The following is a 27,526-nucleotide window of genomic DNA, read 5'->3' on the forward strand; positions in this document are numbered from 1 at the left end:
CAGCAAAATACCTGTACGCAAAACCTCAACATAAATCAAACACTTCACAGGCAATGTCTGTCTTTAGCAGGTACTAGAAGAGAGAGAAGTCATCAGAATTTACTGGCTGCAAAGATTTGGGAACAGGGGGAAATATGTCTAATGAACTTGAGTAAGTAGAGGATTTTTCTGTTTACCCACTCCTGTCGGTGACGGCTGTTTCTTCTCAGGCTGTTTAAGTGCTTTGGGTCTGAATGAATTAGACTCCTTGGCTTAATTTGTCTGTCCAGCTGTTTGCAAGTGGAAGTAAAAGAATGGGATAGGAGCATTTCTCAGACTTTCTGTTCCTCACTAACCTGTTGCTACTCTGAGGAGGAATCACAAGTGTTACTATTTGAGCTGTTTAAAATCAGGATCCTTTTTTTTTTTTTTCTTTTTCCCCTTCAGACTTACAACTTGACACATGGTGCTTCTGTCTAGAGGCAAATCTGTTCTGCCTCTATCCAACAAAGTCTAGTTCAAGCTACAATGAACCTGTGGTTTGTTTTTTCCTTAGAAAATACCTTCCAAATTATTTACCAATTTTGGATGAGTTTCTCCTTTCTGGAGGAAGGGGTTATTGTGTGGTGTTCTTTTTTGCTGGGTTGTTTTTTTCCCTTGGTTTGTTGTTCTGTTTTTTTTAAAAGTAGATGGATTCACATTATGATTCTATCAAGTAATTCTGATTCTATTTCTTTTTTATTTTAAGCAAGAGGAAGCTCTTAACATTTTGTTGGTGCTGTTTAACTCTTGCTTCTAATCTCGAGTTGTCATACAAGTATTTTGGGATTTGGATACGGATTGTGTGGATTCACACAGCATGTCATGCCTCTCAGCTCTGGAGTAAAAGCAAATGGCATTTTGGTATGACATGGTGTAGTGAAGGCTGGGGGGAATATCGGACCCTGGCCGTGAATGCTGCTGTCAGCCAGTCTTTAAAAACTCTAGGTATATAGCCCTGGATTAAATGGTGATGTATAATAAGGATAAAAATAGAAGAAAAGAAACAGAAAAAATAGGTGTCCATCTTTACATTCGTGCACATCTCATGCTTCAGAAGCTGTTTTGAAAGAAACACACATCCCCTGTGTGTCCACAAGCCTGGCAGGGCTGTTGTAACAGCTGATCTCTTAATCATTAAGAACTCTTGAAAGATGCAGCATTAACTATTATTTTATGTAAATGATTGGATCCATTAGGAAGCAGTGACTTAAATTTTCCCTTTCTGAACTCTTCGGGAAATTTGTAGTTGATGTGTGTGTGTGTGTGTGCGCGCAGGAGATGGATGCGTTACTAATTACTGGCTGGGGCATTATGTTACCTGCTGAATTACATGGTTGCTTGGCTCTTCTCTCCCTAACGGGCTGTTAACCCCTGTGCCTTGCGCATGAGAAAGGGGGAGCCGATAGGAGCGGCATCATCCCTTTTGTGATGCAGATCCCGGCCCAAAGCCCGGTGGATCGGGGAGGTTTGTTGGTTGCTCCCGGGCTGCGGGACCGACCCGGGCACCTCCGCAGGGAAGAGGCTCCGTGCGGCGGCTGAGGACGCGGTTGCAGATCCCTGGGAATTTCACTTTAGTTCAATAACCCACAGCTGGGGGAAATAATTCTCTGGGGATTGCGGAGAGGAGGGTGTAACAGCCTCAGGCTGCTGGTGCCTCGGCAGGGGCCAGGGCCGGGCACTGCAGGGACACTCCAGCAGCACTAAGGGCCTGGAGCTCCTGGAGCAGCTCAGAAAGCTGCCAGGGGCTGAGCAGGGGCTAAGGGAGCTGGGAACTTCGTGGTACCAAAGGCACAGCTGAAACCTGCAGACAGCTTTTGGGTTTACTTAAAGGGGAAAAGGTGTCACTGGGGAGGAGGAACCTGGTGAAGAGCTGCTAAAGGCCAACATCTGAGCGCTGCAGTAGCTGTTAACCTCTGGTTAATCACCCAGGCCTAAGTCATCCAGGGTGGAGCTTTGTAGCCATCAGGGGAAGGAAAGGGCTCCCTGAGCTGTGCTCAGAGAATCTGATAAGGGCAGCACGGTGTGTCTGTGTCTCTCACAGCCATTGTTCTTTCTACAACCCCCACAACAAGCTGAGCACAGGGAGGATGGATCTGAGCTGGGAACGTGTGCCCAGATGTAGCTGATTTCCATGGATTTCCCAAAATGTCAGGGAGAATAATCTCATCACTCCCTTTGCCACTCGAATTTCATAGAAAGGACTGGGAAGAGACTAGCGTGGCATGAGAGAATTAGATGTTTTGCCTATTGTAAAATATTCTAACTGATCATTTCCATAGTCTTCTAAACTGAACTTCTGTCTAACACTGCAACGCGTGGGCTTGAAAGAGTTAACCAGGAGTTACTCCCAGTTGTGGTTTTGTGGTCGAAACCATGATCGCCAGAAGCAAATTTTTGTCATGCATAAGGTGTGTTATTAAAACTTGAGTTATGCTCCTGGTGAATGAAAAGTTAAAGCCCTTTTATAAAATCCTGGCAGTAAAGCACACAAGGGATAACCAGGCTGAAGCAAGGTACACTTTCCAGGGAGACCTGGGTGTTTGATTTTTTTCTTTTTTTAAAGTTATGTAAAGAGAGAGATTTGTAAATTAAAGAAAACAACAATCAATGCAATTGACAACAAAGGAGTAAAAGCTTCTGAATAAACTCTAGACTCAAAGCAGAGATAAATCAACATTTACATAGGATCTCTGCTTTGATGCTGTGGGTCACATTTTCAGCTGACTGGGACCTGGGGAGAACTCAGATACATTTGTAGAATAAAGACAGTGGCACTGATGAGGATCTACACCTGCTTTGTTCGGTTTGGTGTTTGAATTGTTGATCATTGTAAAGTTTTCATCCAAAAATGCACTTGCATTTACACTGCACCTGCAAGCTCAGCTGACTGGCAGGGAGAGGGCTCCGAGTGGACCATGTGCTGGGTGTGATGAAGGCAGCAGCTGAAAAATAACCTTAATCAGTGGAACTGATTGTACAGATTATATTCTGGCTGGGGCTCCATTGCTAATACCCAACTCCAAAGCTTGGAAGATAAAAAGTGATGCCTCACTTGTTGTGATTCCTGTAGGTGTGTGATGTGCTGGCTGGTGGCTGTGGTGGCGTAGGGGAAGGTAGCTCTGATTCAAAACCAGTCCTTGTCCCCAAAGTGTTCACAACCACAAGTATTCAGAGGATAAAAAAGCAGGTGTTATTTACCAAGGTGCTGGGCTTCTGGGTGCCAGCCACTTACTCTGCCCAGTTTTTGTTCCTTTTCATCATTCTGGTGCTTGCTCTCCAGAAATGTGTTGTTCATTAGAGTTACACCTACAATGGGATGAACCTGATTTTTCTGGCCAAAAAAAAAAATAGTAATATATTATTTGAAACACATTCTGGTATTTATTTTTTTATTATCCAGCAAAGCAAAAGGCTTGTCTGACCTTGGGGGACACGTGTTCACAGGATGTGTTGAACCAGAACAGAGTGTCTGTACATAGCACACAAGCCCAACAACATGTAGGAGATCTGGGCAGCTGAGAGCTGGCCAGCCTGAAAAGTCCCTCCAGAGAGGAAAGAAAGAGGGCAACAGAAGTGGAGAGGCAAGCCTGGCTGTGCCTCACCAGCTCTGTAGACAGGGAAGCTGGGGAAGGCAGAGGCACTGCCAGGCAGGGGCAGGGAGCTCCAGGCACCGCGTGAGGCTCGTGTCAAGTGTCCTGCCCTGACACAAGCTTCCTGTGTCCTCTTGGGCAACTCCTGGGAGGATTCACCTCCCCCACCTCCAGCCAGCTTAAACCCAGGTGCCAGCTTTGTTAGCTGGCTGAGTTTGTAGGCAACAGGAAGATAACAGCACATCCCAGCCTAAACTGCCCTGTTGGCTCTCAGGGCATTAACCCCGTGAGGTTAATACTGATTTCTGCTCCTTCTACTTTCTTAAGTGAGTGCTGAGGTTCACACAGAAATGTGACCCATTATTTAGTTGTTACTGCAGGATCCTCTGGTAGGATGTGATGTGAGAATAGAAACCTGAGTAAAATCGGGCTCTCTTCTTAGTCAGGGCCTCTGGGCCTGTATAATTAACCCATAGTAATTGATTACTAGATTAAAACCAGATTACTTGGAGAGCAGTAAAAAGAAATAAACTTTGTCACGAAAGATTGCATATCCCTTTATTGCTGCCTTTGTGGGTTTTTTTTTAAAATCCAAATCTTGTAAAACTGATTTATTTATTTATTTTTAACTTAAAAGCCACAGCTCTCAGAGCCAGTGAATATATGGGAATTTAAAAATCAAATAGCAAGTAGCTTGGGGTTTGGATGTTGAAGGCAGGAGGAAATCCATGAGCACTGAAATAAAAAAAAAAAAGATAACTGAAAGCACCTAAACTCTTGGAGTTATGAAGCTCTTCTCATCCTATGTAATCTTTCTGCTGGTGTTTGAAGGACTGGGAGCTCCAGTGCAGTGTGTGATGTGTTGGTGGAGATGAAGGAATGTGTTCATAAGGTGCCCTTATCTGTCTGTGATGAAAACAAGAGAGACAGTGAAGGTTAGAGCAATTATGTCAGAAGTGCCAGGTGGTAGCAGATGCTCAGGCAGAGGCATCACTCTGGGTTTTCTGTCCTCTCTTTGGAGCCAGATCACCATGAAACTCAGGACACCTGAAAACTGAAGCATCTAACATCATAAACTGCTTCTGGAAAAAATCAGCCATAATTCCTGAACTGCAAACAAATTCTGTGCTGTCATTTGTTTTGTTAGGCAGGGAAGGCACTAGAGCAGGGATGATTTGTGAAATGTGATTGTGTGGGTGGATACCTCAAGGGTGATGTTATCAGGTAAAACACAATACCTGCTGGTGTCCCCCAAACATCACCCAGCACTGAATCTCATGGAGCCCTTCAGGCTAGAAAGGCAGGAACCAGCCCAGTGCTGCTGAGGTTTATAGCAGAGGTTCAGGTCTGGTTCTGCTCCCTCATCTTCACTGACCAGCCTTGGTTGAGTCATGTTAATGTCCATCCCCATGCCTCAGTTTCTCCTCCTGGAATAATAAATGGCTTCAAAATCAGGGATTTAGGCTGGTGTAGAAATGGAGGAATACTGAGCTTGGGTCTGTGGGTCCTGAAGAGCTGTAACCCAAGAGGGCCAAGGGGCAGGTGAGTTCCCTGCTCATTACCCAGGTAGCACCTGTCCCTGGAAGGTTTTTCTGGCTCCACAGCACTTTGGATTCAGTCTGCAAACCTTTCCAACTGGTTTCAGCTCTGCAGGAGAGTTGGGGTAGGGGATTCAGTCAAAGAGCCTGGCAGGTTTCTGTCTCTCTGGGTGTCAGCATGAGGCACATAGCCCTGGTCTCCAGCCTCCTCCATCCCACCTGGCTGACCATCATCTTGCCTGGTGCTGAGCACCACTGCCTTGCACCAACGCTGAGGACTCTCAGCACCCTTTTGGGAAACAGGAGCCTCAAAGACACTCATAATGGTCTCTTTTCTTTCCATCCCAGCCACTGGACATTTCTGGTCCACACTTGTGAAGTGCAGGTATCTGCCCTGTGGTGTCTGTGTAGGGTCCCCAGTTGGGTGTGTTGGGTGAGCCTGTCTCATCCATGTGCCACACACCATGTCCTTCCAGAAAAAAGAGAGGCTCTTCCTTGTGGGTGAAACAGAGCTGAGGGATGGCTAGGAAACATCTAGCTGTGATGTTAACATCCTGCACTGCCATGAGGTTGGTGGTGCTGCTGGAATGTCCCTGAAAAAATCCAGCAACAGAGGCCACATTGTTATCCAGCTGCCAGAGAAAATATTTCGGTCCTGTAGGCAGTGCAGGTCTATGGGATTAGTGGTCTCCTAGGCCTTGGATGCCTATGGATCAGCACTGTATTGTACTTGGCATCTAGGCAATGTTTTTCATCATTAGTCCCTGTGTTTGTTATGTTTATTTTTGTGGGGTTTTTTTCCTGGTTCTGTCTCTGCCTGGATTTTTGCCTGACTGTGTGAATGGGCCTGTGCCAGTGCACTTACTGGTGGCTGCACTGTCACGTTGTCTTCAGGTGTGCTTATTTCTTGAACTTGCACAGATAGGGTAAAATCAGAATTTTTCTGAGAAGTTTAGCTTTGGTAACAAGGCCAGTTTGTGGGATGCTCTTCCTCCTTGGTTACAGGCCTGGTTTACAGGCTAAAATCTCTAGCCCAGAAAGCAGTGATGGTAAAGGCTGCTCTTCATCAGCCCTGCTGATGTTGATCCCTCCCCATATCCTTGGGAAGAGGCTCTTGGGGAACATCAGGGCTATTTCAGCAGGGAGGTGAGTGCAATGGGCAAAGGCAGAGCTAATGTAAGCCCCTGTGTGAGCTGCCTGGGGTGTCACTGAAGTCCTGAGGGCTGGGATCTTTATTCTGCAGCTTTGAGTTCCTGCTGCTGGTTGCCATGGGTGCTCTGCTCCTTTGACAATGTGATGCTTCTCTGGAGCCATCAGCTCTGGCGTGGCTAATATTTAGGTTGGAGGCCTAATCAATTATAGGGAAGAGAACAAAGACAAGAAACACAAAGCTTAAAGGCCAGCAAAATCACCCACTGAAACCCAACAAAAGGCAAAAGTGTTTCTTTCCTGCTTGGCTGAGTTCCCCACCTAGACCCTTTGGGCATATCCTCCCGTTTCAGTGTAGCCCCAAGTGTTTATTCATAACCAGGAGGCCACTGTTACAGGCTTGACAGATAAACAGGGGAACCAGAGCTGGGATGGGATGGAGCAGGGAGAAGGGGCTGGTATCACCTTATGTCAAATTCTGAACTGTTTGGAAACAAATATTCTGCTCCCTTCCCAAAACCCTGCCCATGACCCTGAGGCTCCAGCGGGTTGGGGCTGTGCACACAAGAAGGGAGCTGCTGGTCCCATGGGTTTGTGTTTCACCCACTGGTCCTCACTTTGGCTGAGCCACCACACCAAGGAGACTGCCTGGAAAAAGGAAAGTTTGTTTTGCTAAACAGAGCAGTTTGCAGTGGGCAAACATGGCCCAGCCACCTGGAAGGGGCATTGCAGGGAGTGATGAAAGTCAAGTTCACCTGTGTTTGGAGCTGGTGTGGATGCCTCTTCTTGCCTCTCTACTTCAAAGTTTGCTAACAGAGTTGGAGAGGGGGCTGCAGGAGCAGAGGGACACCATGGTGTGCTGTGGCTGCATGAACTGAAATGCATCTGGTGTGCAAAAGGTGCCTCTAAACTTGTCATAATTTCTGCTTATCTCCTCACCTCACCCTCTTTCTTCAGATGTTGTTTAGCCCTGTTGATATTCTGGAACAGGGTCAGAGCAGAGCAGACCTCTCTGGAAAAGTATGACGGGGTGAAGGCTGCATTACATCTCAGCTGCAGAGCTTCATCTGAGGTGCTTCATCTGGCTCCACTCAAAACATTTTGGTGGCTATTAGGGATCATGTAAAGTCTGCCAAAGAAAGAAGATGGAATAAATGTGCCATCCCTGTTGTGTCACCTTTGTCCGAGTCCTGGAGTGAATCCACCCAAGCTGGGTGAATTGGTGGAACCTCCTTGGGGTGAAGACAAACTTGTGTTCTTCTTAAACTGGACAGAGTGGCTGAGACCTCAGCTTCCCTCTGCCTACAGGTTGCAGAGTAGGTGGTAATATGTGAGAACATCAGCTGCTGCTGCCTGCAGTGGTTGTGCTATGGCCAAGTGACCAGGCAGGGAGGCAGAACAGGGTCTTACAACAAGAAATGCTTCAGCTGAGGGAGCAGAAAGCTCTGAAGCATTTTTCCTTGTAATATCTGGGCTTTTTTTAAGCCCCTGAACACTTTGTTGCTACATCTTCCCGTGGTATGTTTATCTATGTTGATTACAAGTGATAGGAGCTGAGTCTCACCCTGAGAGCAAGCAAGCTCTGTTGCTGCCTATTCTTCCTTGAGAAGATCGGATTGAGAAGGGGTGAGGATTCCTGTCCAGACAGGACTGAACAGCCCATCGCCAAGTCGAGAGCAGTGAAACCTGAGTCACGGCGATCGCTGCCCTGGGACGGCAGCGGCACCGCCGGGCGGGGGGGGAGGGCTGCGTGAGAAACGCTAAAGACAACGAAACTCCCCAAACACCTGGTGAGGTTTCATGCACGGGCTGAAACCCGTGTTAGCGCCTCATCCCGATGTGCGAGGGAGAAGAGGAGCAGCTCAGCATCTCTGTTATACTGGCCTGTGATGGGAGCTGGTGGTGGCCAGAACGGAGGGGTGAACACAGCTGCTCCCGGTACCAGCCCGAGCTCAGGCACCTGCTGCCACCAGAGAGCAGAAACCAGAGGGTGCCTCGGGCCCTTAGCAGAGCTGGTACCAGCTCCTCTGCTGTGCTGCTCAGATGTGAAGGGACTCTGGGTGGAAACAACATACTCTTTCATAAAAAGGTGACAAGGACAGCAGAGGCTGCCCTTGATGGGTGCTGCTCTGGTAGAGGCTCTGACCCATTCTAGGGCTGCCTCTCTGCTCAGCCAAGGAGAGCTCTTGGGTTCCATCCTGGAGCATCACCAGAACTACCCATGCACAGCTGAGGTGTGTGTTACCTACTGGAGACAGGGCAGTGGGAGAGATCAGTGTGTGTGCAGGAGTGAAGCCATCTCAGCTGAGCTGCCAGGGAGGATGGACCAGCATCTTTTGACCCATCCAAGGTTCACCTCCACACCCTTCCCATCTCCAGCCCAGCAGCATCTGCTGAGTGCCTGGTTTTCACCCTGTCATCGTGGGCAGCTCCCACCAAACAGGCAGGCAGGATCTGTCATGGTCAGCAGTAACTGGGAGTGTCAGAGATGCGAGGTTCCTTTCAAGAGGAATCATTGTTCTCTGAATGGTTCACTTAAAAGTTTAGCCCAGGACTTCTTCCAAACATACAGAGACAACATATTCCTTATAAAAATGCCATTAAAATGACACCTAAATTCCTGTAGCTTTTCTTTGCCTTTCCATAAAAAAACCCAGCAATTAAAAAAGTTCTGCTCTTGGCAACTTTGGAGAGTTAAGGAAATCTTTCTTCTTACATATATATATATATTTAAATTTAAACTTCTTCCACTAATAAAAACCAGCCTGCCCTTCCAGCAAGTTTCCATTTTGATGAAGAAGTAAGTTTTGCCCACAAAGCTTGTTTTTTTATGATGAATAGTATGAGCTGTTGTGGTGGCACCAGGTACATGTGGCTGAAGGACCTGACAGGAGTAGGGCCACAGATCCATCTTCTCCTCTGAGCAGGGTGAACCTGCAGCACAGAGCACCCAGGGAATGCAGGGAGGGACTTCTGTGCTGGCTGCTGGCAAGATTTGCTGGAGGAAAAGGAAAGATGACCAATGTTTGGGTAATTAAGTGTCTGACAGTTTATTAAAATAAGATGGAGAGACCTGGAGAAAGTGCCAGAAGAGAGGACAGGCAAGGCATTATTTTGGTATGTTGCTTCTCAGCTCACGTAGTCCCATGAGCCTCACCTTTGTCAGGAATTCTTCAGTGGAAGGGAGGGTGTTGTGATCTGCTTGTCTGCTTCCCTCTAAGTAAAATCATGTGCAAATGATGGGGAAAAAAAACAAACCCTAAGTTGGATTGGAACTAGATTTTTAGAAGATGAACTATAGCAATGAAAAATGGTGGGGTTGGGTTTCATCTGGGTGGAGCAAGGTCTCTGAACACTGAGTGATCACTTTTGTTTGAGTCCTGGACTGTCCTTTAGGTTCAGACTCTTGGAAAAAGTTGCAAAGTTACATTTCAGTCAAGTTACTGACCAGTGTCCCCCCTTGATGGTGTGTGGTGGTGGTGATGATGGTCTGACTGGGAAGGAGCGGCTGCAGACATGTTGGGGCAGGAGGGGGGAAGCAGAGGTACCACAGTCCCATGAGAGAGACTCTGGCCTAATTTTGTACATAGCTACAGGCAGAAGAATTGGGAATTCCAAAGGCTCTGGGAGTTAAGGACCAGAAAGGCATCCCTTCTCCATTCCAGGAGTGCCTTTGGGGAGGCCTTCATGTGTTCATCTGGGGAGCCTGGAAATTGCTGTGGAAAATGAGCATCCTTTAGTCTGTTTCCTCTGTCTGGCTCAGTTTTAGATCTGTGCGTCTGATGAAGAATGACACCATGAACTTCCAGAAATTCCCTTATACCAACGAAGATGAAGCCTGGAAAACCTACTTGGAGAACCCCTTGACTGCAGCCACCAAAGCGATGATGAGGGTGAACGGCGACGATGACAGCGTCGCTGCCCTGAGCCTCCTCTATGACTACTACATGGTGGGTTCCCACTGGGGCTGGGGGGCTGGGGGGAGCCTGTCCCAGAGAAACCTGAAGGTCAAATACGTGCTTAGCTCCCCGGGGAGGGGTCCTCACCCCCTGAGCTCTCCGTGTTGTTTATGCAATGAAGGTCCTAACACCCCCAGCTATAGGGTGCCACTGTCATCCCCAGTGCACAGGAGGTGAACTGAGGCACAAGCCACCATGATACTGTAGAGGGAACCCAGAACAAGGGTGGGAAACTGAACCTGGGTGTCTTGAGTCTCAGCCTGGTGGGATTTTTACCTGTCAGCTTTCATATGAGAAACAGGAATGCTTTGAGAGACATGGAGCTGGAATAGGCAGGTGCCTTGCAGACCCCAGCACCTTTACTGTCCTGGTGTTTTGTAGGATGAGGCTTCAACAAATGTGGATATGATTTAGCCCTAATTGAAACAAATAGGACTGATGTTCCCATTCACTTGGGTGCTTTTGAAAGTCCTTCCCAGCACAAGGTGATGTGGCTTGCCTAAGGTTACCTTGGGAATCCATGGCAGAACCAGCCAGAGAGCCCAGGTCTCCTGTGTCCTCACCCAGTGTTTATTATTCCCCCAGTGTTTTATCTCTCAGACTTCACTTGTGACACAGACAAGGCTGGTTTTGCCTCTGCTTTCCATGAATAAAGTCTAACAATAAACAAACTCTTTGTTCTGCCTTGTTCTAGGTCCCAAAGGAGAAGAGGATTCTTCCATCTGGAATGATGGGACGCAATGAGCTAGGGAAGAGGTTAGCTCCATTTTTTGCTCTCTCTAGCTGTCTCATTCTCCTGCAGCTGCTTGCATGCATGATGGGTCTCTGAGCTTGCATAAAATAGACATCAAAGCACAGTGTTATTACCAACAACAGTGGAGGTTATTAACCCTGAGACATACATTAAAATTGTTTAGGCCAGATCCCAAGCAGGTATAAATTGAGCTACACCCATTTACACAACTGAGGATCTGTCCAGCTGTGTTCACAGGAGCTGCACTGATTTGCAGCAACTGAAAAATTTGTCTTTATTTCCTACTTTGTGACAATTGGAAAGGGGAAAAGGATTAAATGTTGGCAGCAAGGAGGGAGTGACCAAGCCCTCTTCCATTCACTGGGCTAAGGATTTCTGTTCCACTTGCTTCCAGCCTCCCAGGATTCTCTTCCAGTGACTCCCATTTGTCCTTTGAGGTTTTCAGATAATTAACTATTAAATTAATGGCTCATTTGCCACTATGAGTTCAGTTCCCCTTCCTGGATGCTGTGCACTCTGGCAGCCTTTTCTGGTTGTCTGTTTTTAACTACTTGACAGAATGAGCCTCTTCATCCCATCCTCAGAAGGAACATGAGTGAAGATGTTTTCTCCTCTCTGAAAGGCCACTGTGTTCTGGACAGTGCTGTGGGTTTCTTGCAGGTTTTTTTTCTTAATTATGGACATTTCAGGACATATCTGAAGGAGAAGTTTTTGAAGCAGAGTGGGTGGGAGCTACTCCTTCAGCTTTACCTCCCTTGGGGGTAGCTCATGCTGCCAAGAGGTGTGGGGGTTGCTGGTGGGGGGCTGGTTTGTTTTCTGAGCATGGTGACAGGGGCAATGAGCCACCTGTTCCCACCTGTGGCTGCAGAGTCAGAGGGGTCACAGAGCCCCTGCAGAAGGGACCAGCCCTTGGGATGCTGCACGAGGGGGTGGTTTCCATGAGCCACAGGAATGTGTTTTTGTACATGTCTTTGTCACTGATGGCTCCTATACTTGGTCTTTACTGCAAAAGGCCTAAAAAAAGGGCAATTTTAAAAACTCAGCTTTTCATGTCAATGAGCCTTGCAAAAGACCAGAGAGCAGTTGTCTCTCTTCTTGTCCCTGCTGCTCAGAGTGTTTAATAGCCTAAATAAAGAAATAATAGATGTAGGCCCTGGATCTGCAGCCCCAAACCACATCTGAACTGTGTTCCCTGATTCCGTGTGATCGTCCCTTACCTGCTGAGCACCCCTGGCTCTTGCTGGTTGCCCTGAGAGGTGTGGGTGGAGATCACCCACGGGCCTGTCACATCTCCCATATCAAGCAGGAGATGTACGCAGCTGACTCAAGGTCACCTGGCAGCCAGACTGTGCAGTTTGCTTCCCAGCAGCACATCCAAGCACTTGCTTCTTGCTGTGACAACTTGCTGGGGTTGTCCACCCTCTGCCCTGGCTTGAGACAGGACCCTTTCTCCACCAGGCACTGCCACGGAATGGATTATGACCCAGAGATCGCATCCTTTGATGGCTCAGCCCATCTCATGAAGCTCTTGTCTGAAAATGTTTCCATGACCCAAGAATATTGTGAGCCACAGAAGAAGAACGGCTTAAGTCTCGAAGGCATCCCTGCTCCTCACAAGCCAGCCATGCTTCCACCGGGCACTAGCAAACTGGATGCCACCCCAGACAACTACATGGTCCCTCCAGGGGACGTCTACGACAACAGCTCCTTGAACTCCCTCTTCGAGACCATCCCCGTGGCCCCACCACAGCAGAGGTGGCAGCCAGACAGCACTTTCAAAGAGGATCCCCAGGAGGTCAGAGCTGGCAGTGGGTTGCATGTTGGCAGTGCAGGACCCCTGGCTCTAGGCTGGGCTTTGCTCATGCTGGAGTCAGGGGGAGCTTTGCTGGTGCATCTGAAGCTTGATGCAGTTTCCTTTGAATTGTTGGGGGGTTTGCATTGATTTTGGAAGTAGGATAAGGCTTGGAGATGAGGGTCCATGACTGGTCTGTGGCCTCTGGGAGAAGGTGGATGGACAAAGCAATGAAAGATTCCACTTCTGACTGGTTTGTTTCCGCTTGTCTACAGTCTCTGCTCTTCAGTGACATCCTCAAACCCCAGCCAGAGCCACCCTGCCCTGAGAGTTATGCTGCCGATGGAGTCAAGAGGTAACTGCCAGTCTGTGGGCTCTGGGTTCCAGGGCACTTGGCTGTGTCCCTTTCCTGGGAACAGACTGCAGCCCTTTCTTCACCCAGTGCCAGCCTTGGCAACGACCTCTGCAAACCTACAGATCTCATGCTTTGCAGAGACAAGTCCTGTCCCCCAGGTGTCTTAGGAGCACGTTGCTGTTCCGTGACTCCTTAGACACAAAGCAGTGATGAACTGCAGTGTTTGTGGGATGGAGCAGGTGTGTCAGGGTTGAAATGTTTTGCTGAAAAGGAGTCAAACCCAGTTTTAAATTCAAGTTACTAGGTGGAGTTGTGACAGTTCATGTTTTTGGCTCGAGAGGTGTGTGGTTCAGACTCTGCTCTGTCAGTCACACCTCATCAGCACCTTGAGCTGCAAGAGGGGAGATGCAGCCCTGAGATCTCCCAGGGGAGGGTTTGTTGTGCAGTGCAGCCCCTGCCAGGGAGCACAACTTGCTTCCTGTGCTACTGAGAGATCCTGGTGGCTGCACCATCTTTCCACAAGCTCCTTGAGATGGGGTAAATTACAGAGAAAATGAGGAGGACAGTTGGTGATGGTGATAATCAACCTCCTTCTAATGGTTTGTGTTCTCACTTTGGGCTTAGCACTGTTAGTCAACCTTGACTTTAGAGGGTGCCACTGCCTCTCATTTCTAAAACATGAGATTTCTTCCTCCTTCCCACCCCTCTCAGGCAGAGCTTTTCCTGCTCTAGACACTGCATCAAACCTCCCAGTAGGCAACATTATTCCACCTCCCACTTTTTATTTGCCTCCTGAGTCACTGGACTCTGTGACTCAGCTGTCAGACGTGGGGATTTTCACATAGCAGCTCCCTCGGTGAGCAGAGGCTGTTTGCTGCTTCTTTGTGCACTACAGTTCTCTGGCTCTCCTGGCTCTAGATAAGAGGAGCTGCCAAGCCTATCTGTAGAGATGGCATCACAGGGGAGGTGGAGGAGGAAGAAGAGATGGGTTGGTGACTAAACATGGAATCAACGATCTTCAGGGCACTCCAATGGTCTGTGTGGAGGCTTGTGTGCAGGTGGTGGCTTGCACAGAGTCCTCACAGGAGAAAACAGCTTGAGCTATAGCCTGATTGTTTGAATGCTTCTAGGTGCTGGTGACTTTCCAAGAGCAGGACCTCTTGAAAATCAGTCTTTTAAATTTGCTTGTCAACAGTGACACCTTTCTCTGGGTAACACTACAGACCTTTTCTGTAAAGGCTAAAGTTGCTGCCCACCAGACTGAGAGTTCAACAAGCTGGGCTTCTAAGACCATTTTTAAGCCCCTGGCTCAGAGGCAGATGTCAGTGTCCTGCAGATCCTCCTCTTTCTACAGGACCTATTAGGACACAACTTGCCTGAGTCAGTCATTTCTGGGTGTGAATTTAGAGACAGGAATCTGAGTTTAGGTTGGTTTAGAAGTCTCATCAGAGGTACCTATTTTTGTTTGGTTTAGGCTTTTAATTGTGCAATGGTTCTGTAGCCATCCCCAGAAAAACCCTCGTTTGCAATAATGTACAGGGGGTTTTAAACCAAAACCAAAGGGTAAAATGAGGCACTTTTGATAAGGGCTTGTGGTGAAAGGACAAGGGGGGATGGATTAAAACTGGAAGAGGGGAGATTGAGGTTGGACATGAGGAGGAAATTCTGGAGTGTGAGAGTGGTGAGAGCCTGGCCCAGGTTGCCCAGGGAAGCTGTGGCTGCCCCATCCCTGGCAGTGTTGAAGGGCAGGTTGGATGGGGCTTGGAGCAGCCTGGGCTGGTGGGAGGTGTCCCTGCCCATGCAGGGGGTGGGACTGGGTGGCCTTTAAGGTCCCTTCCAACCCAAACCAGTCTATGATTCTGTGATATCTGAGAACTGCTGCTCCCCAGGGTGTTGGGAGGATCAGTGTGTGCTGATCACAACTGTTGGGCAGAGGGAGAAGGGGAAGGGGGCAGAGCCTCCTGTGTGTGCAGTGTCTGTAACCTGGAGACCTGCATGTCTCCTGGTTTTGCTCCTGCAGTGAAACAGCAGCGTGTGCTTATTCATCATTCTCTCTTTGTTCCTACAAGTGACTTTGAGTACACTCTGGGGTCACCCAAAGCCATTCACATCAAGTCTGGGGACTCTCCCATGGCCTACCTCAACAAAGGGCAGTTCTACCCCATCACACTGCGAACAGCTGGAGACAGCAAATGTTTACACTTGTCCTCAAATAAAGTGAAGGTAAGAGACAAGCTGACAATTTTTGCTGACACATGCTGTGATCAGACATCCAGCAATTTGACTGGCTTGGGAACAGAGCTGAGCATGACGAGCAGTGACTTTGTGGCTCATGTTGGCTTACAGTGATGAATGGGATGGATTCACTCTTAGCAAGCTAATCCTCCCTGCACAGCAACTGCCCTTGTGTTACCTGCCACTTGGGACCTTTCACAGCAAGGTCAGGGATGCACAAAAAGCCTCCCTAGCTGATGGCTGCTTGGGGGCCCTAGTGGGAAGGCTTCTGAGTTGGAGAGAGCTTTCCTGTCTTGCTCCTGGGATGTGTGGGCAGGTCTCAGAGCCACCCCTGAGACTAAGCTGAGCTTGAACTCCCAGCAAAGCAGCCTTGTCCTGAGCAGTATTTAGGGGCTAGACTTGGGACATCTCAGGACTTACAGGATTCCTGAAACAGAGGATGTCTAGAAAAAGGCTATTTTGGCTGCCCCAGCCCAGTACTTGCTGCAGCACTGCTAACATCCCTTCAGTGCAGGATCCTTGCACTCCTTGGAGCCAGCAGGAGCTCCTGGGCAGGACCATTAGGGACAATCAGGGCATCTCCACTTTGCCCCTTGCTCTGTGTCTGCCTCCATGACTGTGTTCCAGTCCCTCTCCCTTCCTGCCTCAGTTTCCCCAGCTATAAAACATGAACAATAACATGGATGCAGAGGATGGAAAAGGGCAGTGAGGGCACCAGACTGCAGTGTGTACTGACAGGGGGTGTCCTGGCTGTGTTGCAGAGTGTTGTGATGATTGTTTTTGACAACGAGAAGGTCCCGACGGAGCAGCTCAAGTTCTGGAAGCACTGGCATTCCCGCCAGCCCACGGCCAAGCAGAGGGTCATTGACGTTGGTATGAGGGGCTGTCCCACTGCTTTGGGGGGGCTGAGAACTTCTAGCACCATTTTACTGCATTTCCAGTACCCAGTAACACAGATAAAGCTCCAGAATTGACCTGGGGGAAAGCAGAGAGGAGCAGGCTGAGCTGCTGGCTTCACGTTCTTTCTGGCTGAGAAGCTCTTGGCGGTTTAAGATGGTGTTTGTCAAGTATAGGAGCCCAAGATACACCTAAGAGGAGCCTCAGTCAGAGGGACAGAAACTGCTCAATTACTTTAGCTCCTGCAGCTGATCCATGACCTCTTGGGCTCTAGCAATCTGAGCTGGAAAAGTCTTTGTTTCTGTTTGTCCTTCTCCACTGCCACCACAGTGTGCTATGCTGACCCAGGCAGAGGTTGTGTCCATTCAGCTGAGCACCTTGCTGAGCACCCTGTGGCTCAGAGCCACGCAGTCATTTTGAGTTCAGAAGCAACCTGCATTGACTGCATAACATCACTGCTCAAGCAGGAGCCACCAGCCTCCTTCAGGTCATGTCTGGCCTATCCCCCACACTAAGGTTTATCCTGTGGTATCAAGAATGGTTTCCCTTGTATTACAAGACTTTTCATAGTTTTAGGCAGGTTTTTGGGAGAGTGGAAAACCCAGGGAATATGACTATTTTTTACCAGCCAGAGGATAAACTGCTCCTCCCTTGCATTTCAGCTGACTGCAAAGAAAACTTCAACACGGTGCAGAACATCGAGGAGCTGGCCTACAATGCACTGTCCTTCGTGTGGAACATCCACGAGGAAGCCAAGGTACAACCTGTTCCTGAAGGGATTTGGGAAGCCTTGGTCCACAGCAAAACTGTAGCCCCTTTTCTGAGGGCCCAGGCTCCCCCCTCCCCACTCCTCAGCTGAAAGACAGGGAGAGGTTTAAATCCAAACAATCCATTCCAGTGGCCCCAGGTAGTGTTTGTCTGCCAGGCCGGTGGGGAAGGGCACCCGTGCCTCTCTGTGTGCTTAAGTGTTGCCATTAGCCAATAAACACTCTGGGCACACCTGAGACTGGCTCAGAGATGTTGTTTTAGTGCTGATGGATAACTCTGAAGAAAGCCTTTCTGCAGCAGGCAGCTCGATTTGGGCTCTGCTCACATGTAGGTGAAGCCTATTTAAATAAACCACAGCTTAGGGAACAAAGACCCTCCTTTCAGAGCAGCATTTTGATGCAGAAATGACTGACCACCCTTCTGTGGCTTGTGTGATGTGGAGGGGAGCCAGACAGGTCATAAGATCCCTTTTGACCTTAAAATCCATAAAGCTTATATCAACATCTTCCCAGCTCTGCTTTCTCTCCGGCAGCTCTTCAGAGTCTCTCATTAACACTTTGTATCTAGTGCAGATTGAAAGGAGCATATATATAAAAAAAAAAAAAAAGATAAAGTAACTAAGATAAAAAGAGAAGCATAAATGCCCCACCTCTCTGAAGCTGGTAGCTTGGGAAAACTCTGGTTTGCTTTGGGATCTCAAGAAACCCTTCTTTTAGCCCAAAGGCCACCTTGGTCTTTTACAACCTAAGAGGTTAACAAATGTCTGCAAGGCAAAGTTGTCAGAAATGGAAATATGTCAGGTATGTGACAAGCCCTCGGGGGCACCTCAGCAAAACTGGATTTAACTCTTAGCAGAAACTCTGTCCATGCAGTGGCCTGGGGCAGGTGAGGGTGAGACTTCAGAGAGCTGGGAGGGCTGGGAGCCTGACAGGAGGGGTCACGTATTTGGGTCTCTAGCACCTGTTGCTTCTCTTTGTGCAGTTAAACTTCACACCACAGTGAAGTGGTTGCTTTTCTCTGTGTAGGTACTGAGGGGTTCTGACATTAGGTTTCAGGGCTGAAATCCTCAGCCAAAGCCCTGCTGAGGGAGCTGTGGGAGCTTCTCCAGCTGCAAATCTGTCCCCAGAGCCCAGGGGAAATTTCAAGGTCACACAAATGAGCTGGTAATTTGGAGATACAAGGTGGATTATATCTGTGTTCAGCTTGTCTTCAAAAGTTTCCACTTGAGATAACTCCATCCTCGTGATAAAGGAGGCCAAGTGTGTGATGAATATTTATTTCACCAGCAGCAATGATTTATAATTCCTCAAGCTGCAGTCTAGCCCTCCTCCCTTCCTCCAGGGCACTGTTGTCTGAGGGTCCCTTGTTCAAATGGAAGATAAAAAATTTCAGCAAGAGCATCCCAGGGCAGACTTTGCATCTGCTCTGCTTGTCTGAGCTGATGTGAGTGGGCAGCCTGAGAGTTAAAAAAGAGCTGGAGAGATGCAGTGGGAGGGGGGAAATGTGGCCAGGAAGGAGCTCTGGTTGTGCTCAGGCAGGAAACCAACAGCTCCCATGCTTGGCTGATACTGTGAGGCTTGGAAGGATGTCTCAGGAGCTGCTTTTCACAGAATCACAGAATGGTTGGAAGGGACCTCTGGAGATCATCCAGTCCAACCTTCTGCTAGACCAAGATCCCCTAGAGCAGATCCCACAGGAACATGATCAGTCTGGAATGTCTCCAGGGATGGAGATTCCACAGCCTCCCTGGGCAGCCTGTCCCAGGGCATTGGTACCTTCACAGTCAAGAAGCATTTTCTTATATCCAGGTTCAACCTCCTGTGCTCCAGTTTGTCCCATTGCCCCTTGTTTTGTCACTGGACACCTCTGAGAAGAGTCTGGTCCCATCCCCTGACACCCCTGTATATACTGATCAGCCTTGATGAGATCCCACCCACTGCTTCTCCTGCCCGCTGCTCTCACCGCTGTTTGACAGTGTTTCCAGCATCAAGGAGCTGCATCAATCTCTGTCCCTATTTACAGGTATTTATTGGGGTGAATTGCCTGAGCACTGACTTCTCCTCCCAGAAGGGAGTGAAAGGTGTCCCCCTCAACCTCCAGATTGACACCTATGACTGCGGCCAGGGGAGCAGCCAGCTGGTGCACCGTGCCGTCTGCCAGATCAAGATCTTCTGTGATAAGGTAGAACATGGCTTTTCCACCTGCTTGGCCCAGGGGAGTCTGAAACTGGTGGCCAGGGACTCCAGCAGAAAAAAACCAAAACAACCCAGAAAGGTTGTGAGAGTTTAGAACAGCCCCAGAGGTCAGGGCTCATAGATGAGCCCCCTAGCTGGGGGAGGCAGGGCAGGCAGGAGGTGTCTGCACAGCTGAGGCCTTTGTGGAAGGGGCCTGAGAAAGTGTCCCCACATCAGACCTAAAGGGGCTTGAGCCTCATCATAAACTTTGGTTTTGACAAGTTTTTAAATAGCAGAAGAGGTGAGAATCTCCTTAGAAGGTCTCCTCCAGACTCAGGTATCTTCCCATGGAACAATTTCTCACAGTGATTTTTTTGTCTGTACTTTTCATTTTTAAAAGCAATTTTATTTATTTTTGAATAATTTTTTAAAAAATGTACAAGTAGCAGGAAGTTCAGGACAGTCTGTAGAAGGCCCCTGAGATGAGCATTTTTTGAAAAAGGCTGCCCTTACCTTTCTGTACTTACCTTCAAGAGGTGACCAGTGAACCCCCTCCTACCAATGTTAGAACTGTCATTGTCCTAATTTTTGCCTTCTCTTCCCCCCAGGGAGCAGAGAGGAAAATGCGGGATGATGAAAGGAAGCAGTTCAGAAGGAAAGGGAAGTGCCTGGACTCCAATAACAACGGTCAGTGCTGGTTCCCTGACCCAAGGGGTGTTGAAATCCATGTCCTTTAACTGCCACAGGATCTGGCCCTGGCTCTTTCCAAGCCTGATGAAATCAGCCCTGTTCAGAAGCAGCTTGTCAGTCAGGTCCCTGCCTGGTGTCCTACCAGGACTCTCAAAGCCCTCATTAATACCAACCAACCTTCCTGAGTTGTCCTGGGGCCTGGGCAGGGAACCTTCCCCAAGGGAGGTGGCACTGGGCAAGCCCTGGAGACCTGGTTCTGCAGGGTCCTGCCTTTTTCCCAATATTTCTGTGGGGACACCTTGGGCAGGTGCTTTCTCTGCACGTAGTTGCCTCCTAAACTGCCATCTGCGCTGAGATGAACTGGACTTTCCATCTGTAGGTCTGAAAGGCTGTTTGCTCTCTGGCTTCAGAGGGAATGAAATCACGTTCCTGAGGCCAGAGACTGACCTGGAAACCCAGCCAGTCCTGTTCATCCCCAACGTCCATTTTTCAGCCCTGCAGAGGTGTGGCACGGTAAGTCCCTGCAAAAACAACCAACCTGTTCTCCTCAGCTGTCACCCCCATCATTTCCAAACTGATCAGTCCTCACTTGTGTTATGTAAAAAACCAAAACCAAACCACAATTCTTCTGTGGAAATGTGGTGAAGGTGAAGATGTAGCTGTCAGGAGTGGCCTAGATAGTCATGCAACAGTGATGGGCAAGATAACCTTCCCAGGTTCCTCCCAGCCAGATATTCCTGGGGTTTACAGGATCATCTGCAGCTTCCACAGACTGGAGAGGCAGCAAAAATATCAGCAGAAAGTGAACTATGGAAAAATGCCACCATATCAGACCCTGCATGTGGGACATCACTCCCTTCTGCTGTGCCCTTCCCTATCTCCTACACCCAGTGTCCTTCAGGGCTCATCCATGTTCCCTCAAGAAACAACTGTCTCAGTTTGTCAGAAGGGGGGAAAAAGTCACCTCTGACAATACTGGAGCAGTGGCTGACAATCCTGCTGCAGTGGCTGCTGTACTGATGGATCAGCACCAAAACCAGAGACTAGAGGAATCTGGTTGGCATTCAGAGACCTGGCTGAGAAACTTGGTGCTTGATCCCAAGCAGGTTATAAGATCTGACCTGCTTTTGGGTCTAGCTAGATACATGCTCAGGTCTCTTATAGGCAGAGAAGAATCTGGAAAGGTTCTTGTATCAGGTTTCATTTAATCTAAGAAACACATACAGGTGTTTGGGTTTAATTGTGTAGGAAAAAAGGATGGACTGGGAGGAGGGGAATCATGGTTAAAATGTGCTCATGTTGCCCCCTCCTTCACTGGCTCACTGTGCAAACTAAAAGATGGATGTTTCCTTTCCATTGCCAGGCACTCCCTCCTGCTGTTCCCAACTCTGCAAACAGGTAAGGAAGTGGCAGTTTGTATTTCCCACCCAGCAGCTTCTCATCCACAGGCAGCTCGTATCTGCAGTGCAAAATAGCACAGCACAGTCTCTCCCTGGTGCCCTGAGTGCCAAAATAGGTGTTAAACTTTGGCCTAGAAGGGGCTGAAGGGCTGCAGAAAGCAGCTCCATTCCTTTCCCTCTCAGTGAGCCTCTCCAGCATGAGTCTGGTCCAGAACTGTCCTGCTGCTTGAAAGGGAAGGGGGGAGATCACAGAACTGTCACTGAATGGTTCAAGTCACCAGAGGCAGAAACTGCTGTAAAATAATCTGGAATGAAGCAGAAATCACACCTGTGGTGTGTCTGGAGTGGGAAGAACCAGTATTTTCTCCAGGCTTGACCCACTCTAGTGCTGTCAAGTAGAGAAGCAGTGACAGGAAGGAACAAAAGGCTTTGTTTGAGGTGACACCAACCCCTGCCTGCACCCTCTGATCTCCCTGTGTGTGTTGGGCAGGAGGTTGCAGCTCTGGTAGACACTTGGCTGCACTAATTACAAACCCAATATTTAATTGTTGGATGTTGGAGTAATTGGTTGTTCAATCAGAAGTTCAGTTGCTGGGATGGTTTTGTTCCCTGCCATTGTTCTGTCCCCCTGAGAGCCTCGTGTCCCTCTGCTCAGGCTGCCCCTGAAACGCAGCGGCGCCTCCTTCACCGATGAGTTTGACCCGATACCTCCAAAGCAAACCAAGGAAGAAGATCCTCAGAGAGGTAACCCCTGGGATGGGAACAGCTCTGGAATGTAGTCTCTCCCTGTCCTTACTCAAATAAGTTTGGATCTTGGGTTATACAGGGACAGGCCTCTGGGGACAGGCCGTAAGGGGCCCTGGTCAGAGCTGTGCTTTCTCTCTTTCAGTCTTGCTGTATGTGCGGAGGGAGTCAGAGGAAGTGTTTGATGCTCTCATGCTGAAGACACCAGATCTGCAGGGCCTCAGAACAGCTGTAAGTGTTACCAAACTGCAGATAAAAAGACAATGGGACTTGATATCTAGGGAGCTGGATGTGAGACTGCTGATACCTCACGTCTTGAGAATGGAAATGGAAGTTGGGAGCAGCAGGTGAATTCTACCCACGGCTCCTGGCAGGGCTGTGTGTGTCAGTGCTGGTTAGAACACACCTTATGGCAAGATGTTTGGTTCAGATCACAATGTAAGTCCTCTCTTGTGACAACACATTCATATTTTCCATTGTAACCCACCCTTTCCATTCTCAAGGCTGTAGATGTGCAACCTGAAGCCAATTCTGGCCTCCTGCTGGAATTCCCTGTGTTGTGTTTGAGAAGCACACAGACATATTTCTGTGATGATTATCAGCAGCATCTCTGATAACCCACTTCTCCTTGGGGATTGCTGGGAAGGAAACAATAAACCTCCCAGATTTGGGGTGGCTTTATGGCTGCACTTTAAAGCTCTGTTGGTTTTACAAACTTTTAAAATAGAGAGTTTGAAAAATGTCAGCACTGGGGATTCTTTCCATCTTCTCCCTCCCCCATCCCTCACCACAGAGAGTCCAAACCCTCCATAGAAAATGCTTGTGGAAAAGCTACAAAGCTCCCGTGCCTGCTCTTGGGGAGCTGGGAAACTTTGCAGATCCACTAAAACCTGAGCAAAAGCTGCAGCCAGAGCATCCACAGCAGACAGAGTCAAACACTGATTTGTCTCACCTTGGGATCCATCACCCAAGGAAAAGCCCCCATGCCCTTCCTGCCAAAAGCATCAAGCCCTGAATAGGCCAGGGAATGAGAGAAAGGAAATGAAGGTTATTCCCTAAGATCCTGGCCTGGCAGTGGGTGTGAGAAAGAGAACCAAGCCCCTCTGCCCACTGCCAGACACAGGCATGTCCAGATCATCCTGTTCAGATCATTGCTTGGGCTCTTTCTTCCTGAGTAAAAGGGGGTGGGGGGGAATCCTTTGCTGCTGAACACCCCTGGCTCTGTGTTATCTTTGGGTTTTCTCATGGGAATTTCATTTTACACGTACAAAGAATTGCCATGTTTTCTCATGCAGATTTCAGAAAAATATGGGCTTCCTGAAGAAAGCATTTATAAAGTCTACAAAAAATGCAAAAGAGGGTAAGCTAATCTCTCATCTGCCTTTCTGCTGTGCCTCTAAAAGCCCCTTCTTCTTGGTACCCTGCCATAGGCTGAAGTGGCCTTTAACAAGATCATAAAAGCTAAAGCCATGGGAGGCTGTGCTATTTGGAGCATATAAAACTCAGATCTTTCTGGGCTTTAAAGATTTGGGATAATGCTTGTTTGTATTACATTTATTTGGAGTGCAAAGTTTCCCTAGGAAAGGAGGTTGGATGAAGGAGGAATTGTTTGGGTAGTTTAATGGGTGATCTTTTGTGTCTCAGTCTAAAAGCCTGAGGTTATGGAGAACTTATCTTGCTGCCATCAGAGAGGTAGAAATGTTTGCTTCTCCCAGCCAAGAGTCTGAATGTCCCTGGCTTGGAAAGAGACCAAACAAGAGCATGGGCAGCCCCGCTATGAAGAGGGGAGATCTGAAAGGGGGAGTGTCTGTTCCCAGCTTTGCCATCCCAGCCCCAGCCCAGGGAGGTCAGCAGGAAGCCTCATGCTCACTTTGGGAGATGATGGGTCAGACCACACTGGTGGCTCTTGTGCAGCCCCAGCAGGGAAGTGCAGGTCCCACCTGAGCCTTGTCAGGGGCTGCTGGAAGCAGGTGCACCTGCTCAGGCTGCAGGTGAGGTTTGCAGTACATGTGAGGTGGCTTCTCAAGTGATTTCAACCTGGTATCTGTTAGTGACCCACCCCTGAGGATCTCCCCTGTGGCTGAGAGGGAAAGGAGCTCATTTGCATGAGCTGAGGACCAGGTGCCCTCGAGGGCAGTGGCCTCGACGTGGAGCCAGGCACGACTTCCAGAAACATTTTCTGGACTGAGAACTCCCTCTGGGTCGTCCTCAGCTCTGGCAGAGAGTTCTCCCTTCAGCTGATGGAAAGGGAAAGACTCATCAACTTCCAAGCTTATTTTCCTACAGTTAAATCCAGAGCACTTCTTGCAGAGTGAGCGAGATACAATCAGGCTTTGCAAGCAGCAGTGACTGCCTGGGAGATGAACTCATTGTTGTTGCTGGCCGTGGTCCAGAGCTTGAGCATGGGGAGAGACAGGCAGAGGAGCAAGGCTGGTGACAGGTCCCACATTGTGCAGCCCCACTGTTCCCACTGGCACAACCCCCAGAGAGGTCCCTGCAGAACAAAACTAGGGAACAGTGGCTTTGGGAGCTGCGGGTTAGGCTGAAGCTCTGTATCTGCATCTGCCTCTGGTGGCAGGGAGGTAAGAAAGTCCTTGGATGGGGATGGGAGCTTCCAACTCATTTCCCCATTTAGGAGGGGTTTTCAGTATGGTCCTAATTTTAAGATGAAGGATGGGCTACAGTGAAGTATCCACATTTGTCAGGAGGCTTTTCCACCTGTCCAGAACCCAGGGCCCTCATGTCAGATGCTGTTCATCCACTAGCCCCAGAAATGGAAATTTTCTCCCCAGATAAAAAAAAGCAAGACTGGAGGCCTCAAGAGAGGGGTTGTCCTACACACCCTGAGTCAGAGTCTGGTCTTGAAGAACAACAACTGTGAAGGACAGGGGTGGTCAGTTTATTATTCCAGCTTCAGGGCTGAGCCAAAACTCAGGTGTGTCAGCTGTGCCGGTGGCTTGTGCTGTGGCCACCACAGGTCATCAGGCTGTCATCAGACAACAGCTCTTCTCAGGCTCTCTGAGCAGCTGACTGTGAACATCTGCAGCAAGAGAGATCCCAGCACTGATGAGTCTGCAGGTGGACCAGGAAATGGCACTGCTGCAGGGGACAGGCCACCTCTACCCTGCTGTGCTTTGGTTTTGTTCAATACTTGATCTGATAAGTAGTGAGTGTTGTTTAATACCAACTGGGAGGGAAAGCAGGCAGGTGTCCTTCTCCAAAATGGAGGAGCAAAAAGGTATTGAATGAAAAGGCAACAACTGGAAATTAGATTGAAAAAAATACAAACTTTGATAGCAAATGTAATGATGGCTGGACATGCCTGATGCCACAGGGTACTGCTGAAGGGTCATTTTCTTCAGTCTGTTCAGTGGCAGGGTCAGACACTGTTTCCTGCTCCCCCAGATTTAATTTTCCTTTGAATAATTTTGTCCTATTGCTCCACCCTAAACAATCCTCTCTTGGTAATTACAGCTTGGGGCTCAGATCTTCATCTGGTGTAAACCAGTGAAGCTCAGTGGTACTACCTGGATTTACAGCAGGTGAGGACCTACTGTCAGCCCTGGGCCTCCTCAGAGGGATGAGCTCATTCAGATGAACTGAGTCTCAGGGTGACTCAAGAACAATAATAAGTAATTTCGTATCTCGGTGAGGTTTGGTCTAGAAAAACAATACAGGGCTTGGATTCCTAATCAACACTCCCTTGAGTCTTTTGTGGTTGAGAAATCAGATGGAAGGAAGGCAGTGAGAGACACAGGTGACTTATTGGGTTTCCTGCACTAAGAGAGCCAGAGATAACTGGGGCAGCTCTGTCACAAGACCAGAGCAGAGTGGACAAGAGGGCAGAGCTCCCACCTTCCCCTCTGAAATCTAGGCAGGCTGGGCCAGGGCTGTGATGAGCCTGCCCTGCTGAGATCAACGGGCAGGAGCCAGGAACCAGGCACTGCAGCCCAGAGTGGCTGCCCTGACCTCCAAGATATTCCCTGAGGGACACCAGGGCCCCGTGTTTGTGCTCGTTAAACTATTGGATTTGTTCAGATGCTCAGCCTCTTCTTTTTATTCTTTTTAATCTTGGCTTGTGGAGCATTGCACAATTAATGCTTTGCCCCATTAATGACCCAGCAGGAACCTGGAGGGGATGTGCTTTCTGCAGAGAAAGATAATTTGATTTCTTTGTTTCCTCCAAAGGGTTACAAATTTCCCAGCTGATTTCTGGGAACACAGAGGGGTGATGCAAAGCTGCCCCGTTCCTGCCATGACAATAATTGAGGGGCTCATGCCTGGCACAGAACTGCAGCCTCAGGTTTAAATGGAAATGTTTGCTTCTCCCCCTGTCTCCGTGTAATTGATTCCAGCTCAGAGGAACTGTGGGATCTGCAGCAGGGCTGGAGGGGTGTCCTGAAGCACGGGGAGGGATTTGCCACCGGCTGGGCTGGGCTGCCTGCGGGTGCTCCTCGTGGGAAGGGCTCCCAAGCACCTCTCAGGGCACGTCTACACGGGAGGTTGTTCTATGTTATTCCAAACCACTTCCAGCTGCTCCCACAGCAGCCTCAGCTCGTTCAGAATCCTGCACCCCTAAAAGCACCCCAGCAAGAAGTGAGGAGTGAGCAGTTCTGCCCTAGATTCACACCCCGCCGTAATCCAGATGAATCTGCCTGTGCAGCAAACGCTGGGTACCTTGAGGGCAGAATTGTGAAAAGCTCTGTGGGATGTTCCTTTGTGTTGTGTCAGGGCTTTAATTAATTAATCCTGGCTGAGCCCCTCCAATTGGGTAGGGTGGACACTGGTGCCCTCGTGTGCCTGCCCAGCGCCAGTAACAGGCAGGAAGGGAAATTTTTAGTGGGAATTTTGTGTTCATGTCGGAGAGGGCCACCTCTGTGCCACCAGGCTTTGTCACTGACGTTATTCCCAGTTCACAGCTGGGAATCCTGAGTGTGCCATAATGTCCAGCCCTCCTGACACAGCTCCTCCACAAACCTTTCCATGAGCTGCCTCTGACCCAGCCGTTCTCCTTCTCCTGTAGGATCCTGGTGAACATGGACAACAACATCATCCAGCACTACAGCAACCACATGGCCTTTCTCCTGGACATGGTGGAAGCAGAGGACAAGTTCCAGATCATCCTCAAGGAGCTATAAGGAGCCGCAGGCAGCACTTACTGGGACTTCTCTCCAAGCTGGCAAGTTGGAGCCAGCAGAGCTCAGCCTCACCCTGTTGCCTTTACTTGAATTCACGGCCTCTGGGGAGAGCCTCGGCCCCGGGGGCTGCTGGAAGATCTGATATCGATGTGAAAGTGGAACTTCTCTCTGAGTTTATTTTTATTATTATTATTATTATTTTTTTGTATTATTTTATTTTATAATTTTATTCCCTTCTGGCGATGGGCCTGACCTTCAGTTTCACAGCTGGGAACGTGCAGCTCCACGACCAGAGCTGTCAGGGGAGCCTCTGCTCACTGTT

General features: G+C 48.9%; 1 protein-coding gene across 1 annotated transcript; it reads left to right on the top strand.

Annotated features, from left to right (window-relative positions):
* Window positions 1-134: 134 nt before the first annotated feature.
* Window positions 135-27,204, top strand: GRHL3 (grainyhead-like 3 (Drosophila)). The gene is made up of 16 exons (XM_010000593.1): window positions 135-151; window positions 10,062-10,248; window positions 10,952-11,013; window positions 12,470-12,806; window positions 13,079-13,158; window positions 15,228-15,381; window positions 16,155-16,266; window positions 16,953-17,047; window positions 19,081-19,239; window positions 19,841-19,919; window positions 20,302-20,435; window positions 21,286-21,320; window positions 21,978-22,066; window positions 22,212-22,297; window positions 23,362-23,426; window positions 27,090-27,204. The coding sequence occupies exons 1-16, from the start codon at window positions 135-137 to the stop codon at window positions 27,202-27,204; spliced, it is 1,806 nt and encodes a 601-aa protein (XP_009998895.1).
* Window positions 27,205-27,526: the final 322 nt, after the last annotated feature.

The sequence above is a fragment of the Chaetura pelagica genome, unplaced genomic scaffold (genome assembly GCF_000747805.2).
Source record: "Chaetura pelagica isolate M959 unplaced genomic scaffold, ChaPel_1.0 scaffold676, whole genome shotgun sequence".
NCBI classification, from domain to species: Eukaryota; Metazoa; Chordata; class Aves; order Apodiformes; family Apodidae; genus Chaetura; species Chaetura pelagica.